Raw genomic sequence first — 13842 nt, 5'->3', positions numbered from 1 at the left:
AGGTGAAATTTTGTGGAAATCTCATAATCATGATACATATTATCAGGCAATCCAAAGAAGGACAAAATGCAAGAACTATTTAAGAATTATTTTCTAATATTGCATCGGGCAGGTGAATATCTAGATGCTAAGATTGTAACAATATCTGGGGATCTTGCCATAAGGTCTTTGTTCGATAATTCTCGTTATAGGTAACAGAGGCATCTCCCAATTATGCTCTTGTATTTTCACACTTTTACATGCACCCTTAGTGAAGACAAAAAGCAGCCATACTGACACCCATTGTGCACATATAGTCCACCAATACATGTGGCCGATGCTAGTCGAAGTGCATGAAGTAAGGAAGCAGCTGACAACTTGAGCAGATCAGCAGTACTAAGAAAAATAAGGTGAAATATATTTTTATTAAAAAAACTGCAATTATTGAATGCAATGTGTTCTATCAAACAAGTAGTTATCTAGTCAGGGAATAGAGCTATGATAAAGTTTAAAAATAATATGTGGTGCATTTCCCCAATATTCAGCTTAGCTTTGCTTTTTTGAAAGTGCAAATTATTTTAGAGAATGCTTTATGAATATTTTTTTAACGTTTCAGAATTGCAAGATGTTCACTTTGCCAGGTGCTGATTTCATCCTGCTGTAAATTTAATATGAGCTGTAAAAACTCTATGTATTAAAAACCTTATATACAGTACACTTCCCCAAGTGTAAACAACGTGCAGAAATACTTATCTTATCGGTCTTCGTTCCACAAATTTTCACTGCAATAGCCAGTCTCATTATGTTTACATTTGCATCACAGCCTCATCCAGTCTAGGTGATTTTTGAATCAAGGCTTTGTGGTTTAGAGCAGCCATGAATAGTGAAACACCAATAATTGCATGTAAGTAATTTTATTCTCCGGTCTGCATTATTGAAACTTTGAAGGCTCCATTTTTCAAGGGTTTTTGTGCAAGATGCCTGAGCTGGTTCAATTCTGGACCTTATAAAAAGTGTTGGTTTAATGCAACTTAAGGATTTAATATATTGGAAAATGGTTTTAAATATAAAACATGAAGGATAAATCACATATATGCAAACAAGTCAGGGAAATAGTTAAAAAAAATATCAACACATCATTTATTATGTATTTCTGTATCCAAACGCCTTTCATTTAAATGAAGCATAAGTATGCAAAAACTGTTTTGTTGAACACTAAACTGAACTCCAAGCACTTTGTTTTAACGTGTAGAAGCGTACACGTAAATAATCCATGCAGATTCAATTTTAGATAGGATCTGATATGCTTAAATACACAAAACAATACCTAACTTCCTGGGCTTAAAGTGGACCTTCAACTAAAATTGTGGGGCTGCCTACACTTTCCTGGCCTCTCTCTCCCTAAATCACCCACTCTTAGTAAGCAAAAAATGCACCTAAAAATAAAAACGTCAGAATTATACTTATCCTAATTCCCTTTTTGCCTAAATGGGCCTTCTGGATAGATTTCTGTGGAACATGATATGACAATCCAGTCTATTGTCTAGACCACAGGAATTTTTCCACAAGGGAACAAATTTCATCCTTGCTTAGTTGCAGCAGGCAAAAAACTGCTGGTAAGGTAGGCTAAATTTTACATTATTTTTTACGATGCATTTTCATTTACTATGCTTAGGTGATTTTGGTGGCGGCAAAAAAAAGTGTTATTGGAAGGCCCATCAACTGGAGTTCAAGTGAACCCTCCTAATTATGTATGACTACAATGGAGTCAGGCTACACGAATAGTAATTAAGTGTTTTTAAATATTTTTTCTATCTACTAAGTGCTTTAGCAAGGATTAAAATACACCGTCATGATAGCATTAGGAGAGTCAGTCTGCTGCTCCCCCATAAAGTCAGCAGCCTATCTTTTTGAACATCACTTCAATTGAGTTGCTCAGGGAGTGGACTAATGTTTATTAGAGAAGTTTTCAGTGGTTTGAGTGCTGGCCTATGGCAAGGTGTTTGGGAGAAGCATTACAATGTGCTGGTACCATAGGGTTTTACTGACTGCATTTAGGTGATAAATCAAGAGGATTTATTATGTATTGAGGTGTAAATTATTAGACATGACCATATGAATGATCCTGGGGGACATATCGCTAATAAATAAAGCCCAAAATGTGGATAAACTCCAGCTCCCAAATTACCTATTTTAACTGAATATTTAGGAGACTGCATTAATTTTTTTAAGGTTTTTTTTTAAGATTTTACAGAGAAAGCCATAAATGCAATTTTGTCTTAGGGGGTATAGCAATATGGAGGATTGTGACAACATTTTTTTCTGCCCTCGTTTATCTCTCCTAATGCTGGGTAGAATGGGTTAGGGCACATGATAATTCAGTGTTTAAAGATGTGAATGCTTTGGCACTAGAGACTAGACATTTTAAGAAGCTAGCAATGCCATAAAACATTTAAAAAAAAAAACATAAAAAACATAAGAGCGTACATCATTTTAGTAATTTAGGTTACAAAGATTTTTCATAAACTGTCCTAACTTTCCAAACTGCGTGCTGTACAATATTACTACAATGAAGTATTTATTAACAGTGTTTTAATGAACACTACAATGCTGCAAATTTTTATTTTATTCAAAAAAATATATATACCAGCTTTAAATAAAAGGAAATTTGAAATGCACGGCCTAAAAAAGCAAATTGTGTAGTAGAGAGATAAACCAAGATAAATCTACATTAATGCTGGAATGTGTATGAGAAAAGCTGACCTTTGTAGGCGTTTGGACTCAGTTAGCAACAGTAACAGCCTTATGAGCAGCATTGAAATAGCATTTCCTGCTTAAACAATTAATACAATTTACTTTGAGAATGTTTCAGTCTTCTTTTGATTCTAGTCTAAAGGAATAAAAAAAAATCAGCTGGAAAAAATGCATTTTAAAGCATGTGCGTATAAGCAGAGTATAAGCAATTGAAACCCTTGTGTGTGTATGTGCTTGTGTGTTAGAAGTTTGTATAAGAGAGAGAGAGAACAAGACAACGGTTACCTAATTGATAATAAAAAAAAATTGCTTAAATTGTAATTGGTAGCTATAGGCTGCTGGTTCTCTTATGAATCAGCCCTAGAGATTGAAGGAATGGAAAAAATGTTAAGGTGAATAGGAGGGCAAAAAAAAGGAAAAAAGACAGAGAAAATGGTCAAAAAGAAAGCAATAGGGAGAATGGAGGAGGATGGGGGCATAGGATGTGTGTATGTGAGTGAGAGCTGGCACTTTTGCTTTTTTAAACATATGAAACAAAATATTAAACTAAGATTTGTCCTAAGACTTGTCCAAAATTTGCAATAATCTATCACCATGTAACAAATGCCTAAACCACTGAGTGTAATTTCTTATGTACTGAGGCTAAGAGTACTAAGAGTACTTTATTTTTGGATCATCCATTAAATGGGTTGTATTGGATACTTGTTTAACAAAGAAGTTCCATCATAACATTCTCTTAGTAAGACCTAAGGTGAAACTAAACTTAGAAAATGCAAAACAAACAAATAACTAAGTCAGACAGTTGTAATTTGGTCAACCACTCTAGTGCTGTCCAGGTCCACCATTTCCACACATTCTATCTCCTCACGGTTTTCCTGGGTTTTCTTTTCTTTCCGTTTCTTCTTTGAGGGTGGAACAAAAGTCAGCATAACTGGCAAGATTGCAAAGCAGTGAAAGAATGTGACAAATGCTATCAAAAACAAGCACCTGAACAGTGTACGGGTCAGATTTGAAGGCACAGCTGCGAGAGGGATCAGACCAACAGTGTAACAGAGGTAGCTCTGTAAAATGGCTACCCCATGCAATTCTAATGAATTTTTTACCCACTTAGTCCTAGTAAATTCTTTACCCAAGATAAATGTTGATATTAGTGGTGCACAGTTGTCTATGGTGTAGTTAATCCCATAGATTAGGCAAAGTACAGATATGCAGTCCAACTCAACTTTCCATAATGTCATAAAACCGATTACTCCAAACTCTACAGAGGCCACAGTTAGTGTTATCCAAACATTAATGATAGAGCTGGCAACAAGAAATGATGAGAAAAACAGCAGAAACAAAGCACTTATGCAGGAGTTTTGTAGTGGTGCTCCAATTGAAGAAGCATATCTGTCCATATAGACAAAGGATGGATTAAAGACAATGAACTTTACTTTGGATGTAAGAGAAAGTTTCCTTAAAGTTTCAAGGAGATCATAAAGTTCTTCCCTGTTTGTTTCCATTGTCTTTGCAATCAGAAACATCCTAGAGGCCACAACATCTACTTCATTGTTGAATTTCTTGGGTATGATGATGTCTTCAGAAAAATATGCATACCGTGGGTTTTTCAAAAAAGAGTATCTCAGTATGTCAGTGAAGTTCTTTTTGGGTAATCCAGTAGATATATTAAGTTTTCTGAGATAGTTTAAGTAGCTCTCAAACCATGATATCCTTACAAATCCTTTTGTGTATTCTAGAACATCTTCCTGAACACTTATATTCCAGTATTCAATAGATTCATATATGTAGAAGCCAATGACAGGGCTGTAGTTACTAAAATATTTTTGCTGGATTGCAGTGTACGTTATGGTTCGTGTCTCAGTTGCAACTATGTTACTCAGATCGGACCCTTCATTGACCTGCAGGTAGCCCATTAAGGCAAAGGAAATATAAACAAGGTAAAAGAGAACTACAAAAGGTTTTACATATGTGTTTGTTATCCAGTCACAGTAATATCGTCTAAGGAAGCAAACCAAAAGGTGACTTTCATAAGAGGTCGTTTCTTCGGAGTCTGTTGAGTCTTCACTAAATCTTGCAGTCATAAGAAACCTGTACCACAATGATTTGACCTGTAGAATTTCAGGCTTTGGCACCTTCCTGCAGAAAATACTATGCTGGTAATTGTTTTCAATGTACCCAGTAAACACAAGGCTAGAGCCAAAGAATGATAGTACATAGAGGTAGTTGAAGAAGATTGCTATACATGAATTGCGGCAAAATATCCTTGCAGCTTCGATGTTTGTGAAGGGACTGGCACCAATCCCGAAAGTAACAAGATACATGGCAGTGGTGAGAGAGAAGGAAATCATGGTGTCTGCATACACAACTGCTGTCCTTTCCTTTACATGTTGGTCTTCTCTAGTATTCCTCCAAGATGACAGCATTTCAAATGTTCCATATAATCCATGACCTTCAAAGAAGAAAAAACAACACAAAGTTACAAACCACTTTTCCCAACAAGATACGAATAAGTGCAACACCTCCCAGCAATATTTATTGCTTTAGATTCCAGTCTGACCTCCAGACAACAAGTTTAGCATACCATCCAATTTCCTGTGATTCACTGTTATTCCTTTAATAAAAAGTCTTCAAGATCTCTATGGAACCAACATTTTCATATTTTCACTTGCTATTTTTATTGAAGCTATGTATTTTCTTTTTTTGTAAATTGATATGAATGATTTTCAAAATTTACCCTTTACAATGATACACTGCTGGGGCATAATATATTTGAGAAAGTCTGACTGACTGCCGCTTTAACTGAAATATGTGCTTAGTTTCACTTCTGATATGAAAAGGTTAAGTACCTGTGGCCAGTCTAAAGCAAGAGAGATGCATCTCTTTGTCCAGACATTAAAGTGCCATACCTTTCAACGTCCTCTTTGTTTCAAATTTATAATTAAAGTCTAACTAAACCAAAACTTGAGCAAGAAAATGTATTAAAACAGTTAGTTTGATAAATGTAAACATTGTAATGGAGCAACGGGCTGGACAGAATAGCTTTTTTATGGACCATACTTGTTTGTGCCATACACTGCATTACAACAATGTCCCCTAATCTGTGTATTACCCAGGCCAGTGGAAGAGTTAAATAAATGTGACCATACGGTACTCAAAGTAGGAAGCAAAAAAGATGCCAAACTACATTTCTTACAATCTGCTAGAATCTAAAAACAGGTAGCTACATGAGACAGGGCAGAATTTGTAGTCACAGGATGTATATATTGAGTAATTGTAGAGTCTCCATCTGTTAACATGATACCTAAAGGCATTATAGGTCAGGGCTGTGTGGATGGGTACACAGCTACAGTAAAACACAGCTACACAATGGGATGTTGAATTTGTAAAGTTTGGTTGTAATGGAAGTACTTTTACATGAATCAGCATCAATTGCTTTAAGAATATGCCTTGTTTGTTTTTTTTTTATTTTAGTTGGGCTTTAAAGAAAAGAAATGGTTTCTCTGTAATGTAAATATTGGAATGAAACACAATGTAATTAAAACAAAAATGTAAAGGATATAAAATAATTTGTTGTCTTTTTTTATACAATAGAAACACAGATTTAAAGAATTACTTGTTATCTAAAAGAAATTCAGTAGCACAGCAGTGGCTATGAAATGAGTTTACCTACAAAGTGGCAATTGAAATGAGTTTACCTACAAGGCAATTGCATTGTAATTCTTTAAACGTATTTAAATATACATTTGCAACAAACAGGATGTTAAAATTAAAAGTAAAAATATATATTACAGATAACATAGACTTTTATAAAATTATTGTAAAGGTTTCAGAAAGGCCAACTACCACTATTAGTCAGTTCTAAATGAGCTGGTAATGCACCATGTCATACACCTAGCCATTCATTTGGAAATATGGTGTTAGTAAGGTTTATAAGACACCTCTGAATTTTAAATTGGTCTTAAAAAAACACTATATAAATTTCTCCAACTAGTAGTAGTTGGTCACATTCAACTGGCTTATTATTGTAAAGTAATGAAGTATAAAGTATAAAGTAACTGATGAAGTTCCTTGGAAAGCTGCAAAACATCTGCAACATTACAAGAACATGTAACTAAACACTACTAACTAGCTAAAAATGTTTTTTTTTGTATTTGATTTTAAACAGATATTTTACAATCAAGCCCCTGGTTTTTGTTCAGTAGTATTTTATAAAATATTTTACAATGTTTATGTAGTAAAGAAATCATGGTGATGGTTAACAACCTAATACATATTCATACAAATTTTTCTATGTATATTCTGTGAGAATATTAGCTCTATTAGCTGGAAAAAAGTATTTTTTTTAATCAATTCCAATTGTACTTTTTTAAATTAAAAAAATAGTTGATTCCCAAACTGAAAATCAATGCACCCTGCAAGGTTTGGTTAATGCTGATTAACTTCACAGACAGGCTTTTCCACATGAAAAAAACAAACTCAAACAGATACTACTATAATTAAAGCCACCAAACTTCCAAACCTGATAAAATCCTGGCTGTAGTACAGCCAAGAAGTCAGCTTTTAGTCTCCCTGAGCAGGCTCCATACCTAAAAACACTTTCAACCTTTGATGCATGCAAAAACCACAACAGTATTTGCAGCAAATATACTCACTCAATAGTGTTTTCTGTAAATTAGTACCATAGCATACAATGGGCCAGATTTATTAAAGACTGGGGAACATAAACTATAATGGGGGATCCTGGGAGAGTCGGCAAACCTGAAATGGATCTGGTCCAGGATTAAAACAATAAATTATTTTTAGGCAATCAATTCCAGGTCTGCTGGTTCAACCAGGTTCTTGTATAAATGTCTATATTCTCCAGTCTTGGGGAGATTTAAATCAGACCCTTGGGCCTTTTTTTGTTAAAGCTTTCCAAGGCTGGAGAGAATATATTTTCACCCAGTGAATCTGGGTGATCCAGCAAACCTGGAATGGATTTCTTAAAAGTCATTTACTATTTGTTATCAAATGTTTTCAATCCTGGACCAGATTCATTCCAGGTTTGCTGGATCACCAAGGCGTCCATGTACAGAAGGTACTACAACATTTACCTGCTTGCACATATAGTAGATCTTTGAGGTCCCCATTCCCTCTGAGACCATATACTATCGATTAGGTTGTTATGTTTGCTTTGAACAAGATGAGTGGAGAATTTGCTAATATTGGTAAAGCCAATGATAAAATCATATCTGTCACAGGTGCTATCCTTTATCATAACCCATGATAGTAACCAGTGAAAAACCATAGCACACTATGTTTTTGACACAATTAGCTCCAAGTTAGTTTCAGATCACATTCTCACTGAAATTTAGTTTGCCTGATAGGCAGTCAGTGCAGACATTTTAAACGATCATTCATACCTTGTGCTTGTCTGTATCATCAGTCTAAATGTTTTCTGGAAAAACAATCTGCATATTTTACCTAACTTTTGCACTGGGAAATAATTGTAAATTTTATGAACGTCTGTAACATACGGTCACTTGTTTTATCTGGTTTAGTACAGTGATCTGACCTTGCAGAAAAGAACACACATTTAGTATTCATTCCGTTCTTTTCCTTTTGCAGACATTACTGAATTGTCAGCAATTATGAAATATGGTCAATTATGTAGAATACAGTGTTCAAGGGTAAAAGCTGTAAATGGGCTGTGTATCTTAGCAAGTATTTGGGGCAGTATGAGTTGCTTATCCTTGACCTGACTGGCAACATTAAGAGCTAGAACAACGAGTGAGATTTAGTACCAACTTGGATTAATGTCTATCCTCTCTAGAGGTGTGCCAGAAGCGCTTATTTACAGGAGTTGTAAGTACGACAGATATAAAATTATATTGTGCCAAAACTCCTAAGCATACATTTGGAAAAACACAAGGCAGACAAGGAACAAGGATAATAGCAGAGCAATAAAATGTTAAAAAAAAAACGTTGATACTAATCCATGAAAGCACTGTCACTGAAATTAGGTAAAATCTTCTTGTTGCTAAAGGAAAAAAAATCCTGGCTATGTAATTGAAAACTATTAGGGCCCTATTTATAAAGCAGGTAATCTGACATTTCCTCATACATTCCCTGGTAGACAATTTATTTCCTGCAATTGAAACGTGGACCAGGAAGATTCTCCACAAGGGAATGAGGGATATGTCAGATTCTCCATGTTATAAATAGAGCCTCTAATGTATGCTACACAGTTCATTTGAAGTAACAGAGTTTAATAATGGTAACATTAAAAAAACTTTGGGTTCCATTTATAAAACAGAGAAAACTGACATTCCCCTAGACATTTCCTGGTTGGAATATTCCAGGCCCATGTGTTTCAAGGGTAGTAATTGCTTAATAAAAGTAATTGGTAGTAATTGGGGACTCAACGGGGTCAGGGGTGGATACCCCCGGGGGGGGTGAAAGTGGAGGGTCGCAGGTAGGGGGTGAAAAGGCGGCGCCGTGGTAAGGGGGAAGATGAATGACAATGCTCAGGCCTGAGATGTACGTATGCTATGAGGGACCGCTAGGTGGACAGTTGAAGAAAGACGTCCATGAAAAAATTTTCAAAAGTTAGTACGTGGAAGTTTTTGCTTTGTTGCCGGTTGAGAGATTTAATTTAGGCAAGGGGAGCGAGAGTGAAGGGCAGAAGGAGAAGAGTTACCTGCAGCTGTATAGGTTGATCCCGTGCACGTTCTTCAATTGGCTTCAGGCCTTTGGCATTTCAGCCAGGGGAGAAGCATCCGGATCAGTGTGTTCTGCTGTTTTGCTATCAGGACACGATTAGGGAGGCGTATAGGTTGTATGGGGGACATGCGTGGTTGAGGTATGACAAGCAGTTTTGTCGGAGGAAGGCTGTGCGATCATCGCTGCACTGGGACCACAAGGATATTGGCTTGTTGATGCGCCTGATGACGTGGGTGCGGCAGGCGAACACGCAGTTTTTTCAGGGCGGGGTCAGCGGGCCACTGCCAGGAGGGTTGTCAGCCAGCAAGAAAAAGGGGGTCTGCTGTCTTTTTAATGAAGGGGGCTGCAAATTTGGAGGAGGGTGTCGATTCAAACATGAATGCCCATGCCTGTCCCTCTGCTAAAGGCAGGGAGGCGGGGGGGGGATGGGGGGTGAGGCAAGTGGGTGAGGGTCGAGAGGATGCGCCCCTTTTTAAATAGGTACCCTGATGGGCAGGTGGTGCGGGTGCTAAGGGAAAGTTTTAGTGAGAGTTTTCGTATCCCGAGTGGGGTGGGGACAACTTCCGGAATTCGGGAATTTGAAGTCGGCATTGCGGCACCCTGAGGTTGTGGTGGAGAAGTTGGCAAAGGGGATAAGTTTGGGCAGGATAAGTGGGCTGTTTCAGTTTTCACTGCTGGAGGGTTTGGTGGTGTCCCCTTTGGGAATACTACCAAAGAAAGAAAAGGGAAAATTCAGGATGATACATCATTAGTCGTTCCCACTGGGGAGGTCGGTGAATGATGGCATTGATCCGGAGCTATGTGCAGTGGCTTATACGTCATTTGATGCGGCAATTCAGTGGGTTCGTAGGTATGTGGAAGGGTCATTGTTGGCCAAGGTGGACATAGAGGCTGTTTTTCGTTTTTTGCCGGTACATGCAGAGAGTTTGTGGTTACTGGGCATTCAGTGGGAGGGGCAATATTATGTTGATCATTGCCTTTCTTTGGGATGTTCAATTTCATGCGCATTGTTTGAACAATTAAGCACGGGAGTGGGTGCTAAGGACGGTGGATTTGGTCATTCACTATTTGGATGACTTTTTGTTAATTGGACCACTGGGAAGTTTGATTTGTAGGGTTTTGCTGGCCACGCTTTAGCATGTGGCAGAGCGTTTTGGGGTCTTATTGGTGGCAGATAAGACTTAGGGGCCGGCCACGGCGTTAGTCTTCCTCGGGATTGAGCTGGACACGGTGGGGGTGGGTATATTTGTTCTTTCATTATCTCTTTTTTGTAGGTGGTCAGGCTTGCTTGGTGTGGATCGTCATTCACATGTCTGGTGGGGTGCCCAGAGAGCGGAGGTGAGGCTGAACGGTCGACAACTCGGCATGTCCAGGGAAGACATGACGTTTTGGTGGATTGGGGTGTCAGAGATGCTTTGGAGTAGGGTGGTGCCAGAGATTCAGAGGTTTGCGCTTCTGCACAGGCCTCCTGGAATGGTAGTGGTGCATGCTAGGGGCAATGACCTAGGGAAAAGAGCTATGAGAAATTTGATCAGGGATGTGAAATGATTTCCTGAGGTTAAAAGTAGAATTTCCTGGGTCTGATATTGTGGCTAGGACTAGACTAATTAATAAGGCCCAAATTAAAGTTAATAAAGAGGGGGGTCGTTTTGTGGCCAGGAATGGAGGTATAGTGATTAGACATCAGGAGTTGGAGGAAGAGAGGTGGAGATACCTGAAACATGATGATGTTCATTTTACCACCCCACAATATTTTTCTGAAAATGACCACCTGATAATATTAATAAAATATCCAGAAAGACCAGTTACATGACCAACTATGCTTCACTGCTATGTTTTTTTGTTGAAAAACCTGACTTATCTGTCAAAGTGTTTTGCTTGTTTGTGAAGTAGATTAGTGACCACTTGGTATTTTTTCATTGCTTTTGTATTTTTATTGTACATTCTTTTAGTAATATATAAATATAATGGTTCAATATATTGTGAGAGAGAGGAAAGATAGGCTTTTATAGGCAGCTTATATACTGATATAAAAGCTCAATTTTTTTGATAATTTAGGTAATTGCCTAAAACTAACAGAGTTCTCCTGTGCTGGGTATCGACTAACACAGCGATAATTAATTCACATTATATTCATACATTATGTCGCATGTCAGAAATATATTAAATAAAAGCAGCAAAGTTTCTGCACTGACACGTTTCACCCTACCAGGCTTCCTCAGGGGATTGGGAGACTTAGTATATTGCTGATATTTTGACCAAAAAAGACACAAACAAAATGCTTCCTATTGGTCAGGAGTAAATATCTCGATTCAGGTGATGATAAAGTCGTTTAGACATTTTGAAAGTTGGTCGTTAATAGGCAGATTTGCTGGGGTTGAAATGTCACGTCATAATTCTGCCATTGGGCTCCCCCCTACCATTATACCACAACGAGTAAACAAAATTATAATCCATATTAGCCTGCTTGTGTAACGTAGAACAACAAATAGGAAAGACATTAAATGCATACAAGGAGTTGTTACAATACGTATTGAAGAACATATTACCTGTTATTACAGTGTAGCACTATGTAACAATAAACTGACAGTTTATTATTAATTATACTCTAAATAGATATATTCAGATCCCAGGAGGGAAACTGTCACCTTTACATTTATAATGCTGCTAATAAAAACAGGTTGACCTTTACTTGTATCTCTTCACCTGCAAAGTCTATAAAAAACAGGAGCTTAATCACTTCATTAAGTATGAAGTATATGGTACTTTTAATGTCCAAAAGATGAATAACTATGTATGCAGCAAAATATATTTTAATGTAACACCTCTATTGTCAAGCAGCAATTGTATTGGATATTTCCTGTCTGCTTTTGGAGGCTGGCTACTATCCAAGAATACCTAGCGTCACATCACAAAGCAATATTCTAAATACATAGGGAGGAGAGCAAAGAAGAATGAACAAAATTCAGTAACCATAATTCATATTTTTATTTTAGTCAGCAGGTGGAGCATAAATTACTTTTTACATGTTTTCCAATTTCTACCTTTCTCCTGTTGAAAATATCTGCAAAGGGCTAGTGTACAGATTAGTACTATTTGAATTTAATATTTGTCATTTGATCACAATTCTGCTGCTAAAAAAAATTGAAATGTAACATTCAGGGGCTAAGAACTACTAATTTCTACTGTCACGGGGACTGGGGAGTTTAGTGTTACTGTACTTGCGGGAAGTCCGCAGGCAGGAACTGTGTCAAGGAAAGACTGTAGTACATAACTATCACTGCTCCCTGATGTCACTGGGGCTAATTGTAGTTGACTATTTGCAAGTGTAGCATATATATTAGCAATCACTGAGCAGCACTCTTACTGCTGGTCTGCACATTGTATAGCCCCTTACTTTACCGGCTTTCTCCTGTTACTGGGGATGTTCTTTACTGGGTCACTTGCTGTCACAACCATCTTGTGTCACCTTTGTGAAAAATTTAGAAGGGCACAACCTATTATGCAGGGTAACACTTTTTTGGTGAGCCATCTTTTCCAAGTTGACTTCCAAGCCATATAAATAGGCTCCTCCCCACCTGTACACATATTTTTTCTTTTATTTAATTAGAACAATGTTCCTGGGACAACTGTTGGTCTTCACATGCCGATATAGTGCATTTGGCTACTCTAGGTAATCTCAAGAGATCAGAACAAACCACCACATTTTCCCCACTGGCTTCAATTGTATTCAGACTCCAAAAATTCAGAATCCAGAGTATTTTGACCAGTTCACCCCTTGAACCGAACTGAACAATAAGCTTTAAAACTCAAGGTGAAATGTGCACATAAGTGAATGAATCAGAGCTGTGACTCATCTCACTACTCACTGTCTCTTTTCTGCCAAGTAAAACACAGATATAAAAATTATGTCTAGTAAGTTATAAATAACTATTTTAAACAAGGATCATTTACTTTTTGTAGCAAATTAATTTCAATATGTTAGAAATATGAGTGCTTGTTTTGGCAATCATAGCTTCTTGGCTGATTGTTTGCAACTTTTATTACATATGCCACATGATAATATTATTTTTTTTTCTCCTTAAAAAACAAATTAGTATATACACTTATCAAACTGAATTATCTCCATGTAAGAGATATTTCACTTAGCTAAACAGATGTTTTTAAAATGTAATGTAAATGTGCCAAAAATATCTAATCAACCAAAAATATTTTTTGCTTGCATGGTTGAAGTCATTCACTAAGCTAAAAAATGAATCTCAGAAAAGTAAGTGAACAGCCTATATACCTTTAGTAAATCAACTTAATTTATTTTATTGTACTCAAAATCAATTTACAACAAACGAAGACAGAACAAAAATAGAGATTATGCATTTCAAATACTAGCAGAGCACAATCTTTTGTGGT

The 13842-nt window shown here is 37.0% G+C and overlaps 1 protein-coding gene across 2 annotated transcripts in view; it reads right to left on the bottom strand.

Moving 5' to 3' along the window:
• Positions 1-439: 439 nt before the first annotated feature.
• PTCHD1 (patched domain containing 1) overlaps positions 440-13842 on the bottom strand; it is a 107937-nt gene continuing 94534 nt past the window's right edge. For both annotated transcript variants that reach the window (XM_072428336.1, XM_072428328.1), the window contains exon 4: positions 440-5182. In XM_072428336.1, the coding sequence (XP_072284437.1) occupies positions 3528-5182 (1655 nt within the window). In that variant the 3' untranslated portion in view covers positions 440-3527. The remainder of the gene's footprint in view (positions 5183-13842) is intronic.

Source organism: Pyxicephalus adspersus, chromosome 1 (assembly GCF_032062135.1).
Source record: "Pyxicephalus adspersus chromosome 1, UCB_Pads_2.0, whole genome shotgun sequence".
In the NCBI taxonomy this organism is placed as follows: Eukaryota; Metazoa; Chordata; class Amphibia; order Anura; family Pyxicephalidae; genus Pyxicephalus; species Pyxicephalus adspersus.
This window is presented reverse-complemented; position numbering and strand designations above follow the sequence as displayed.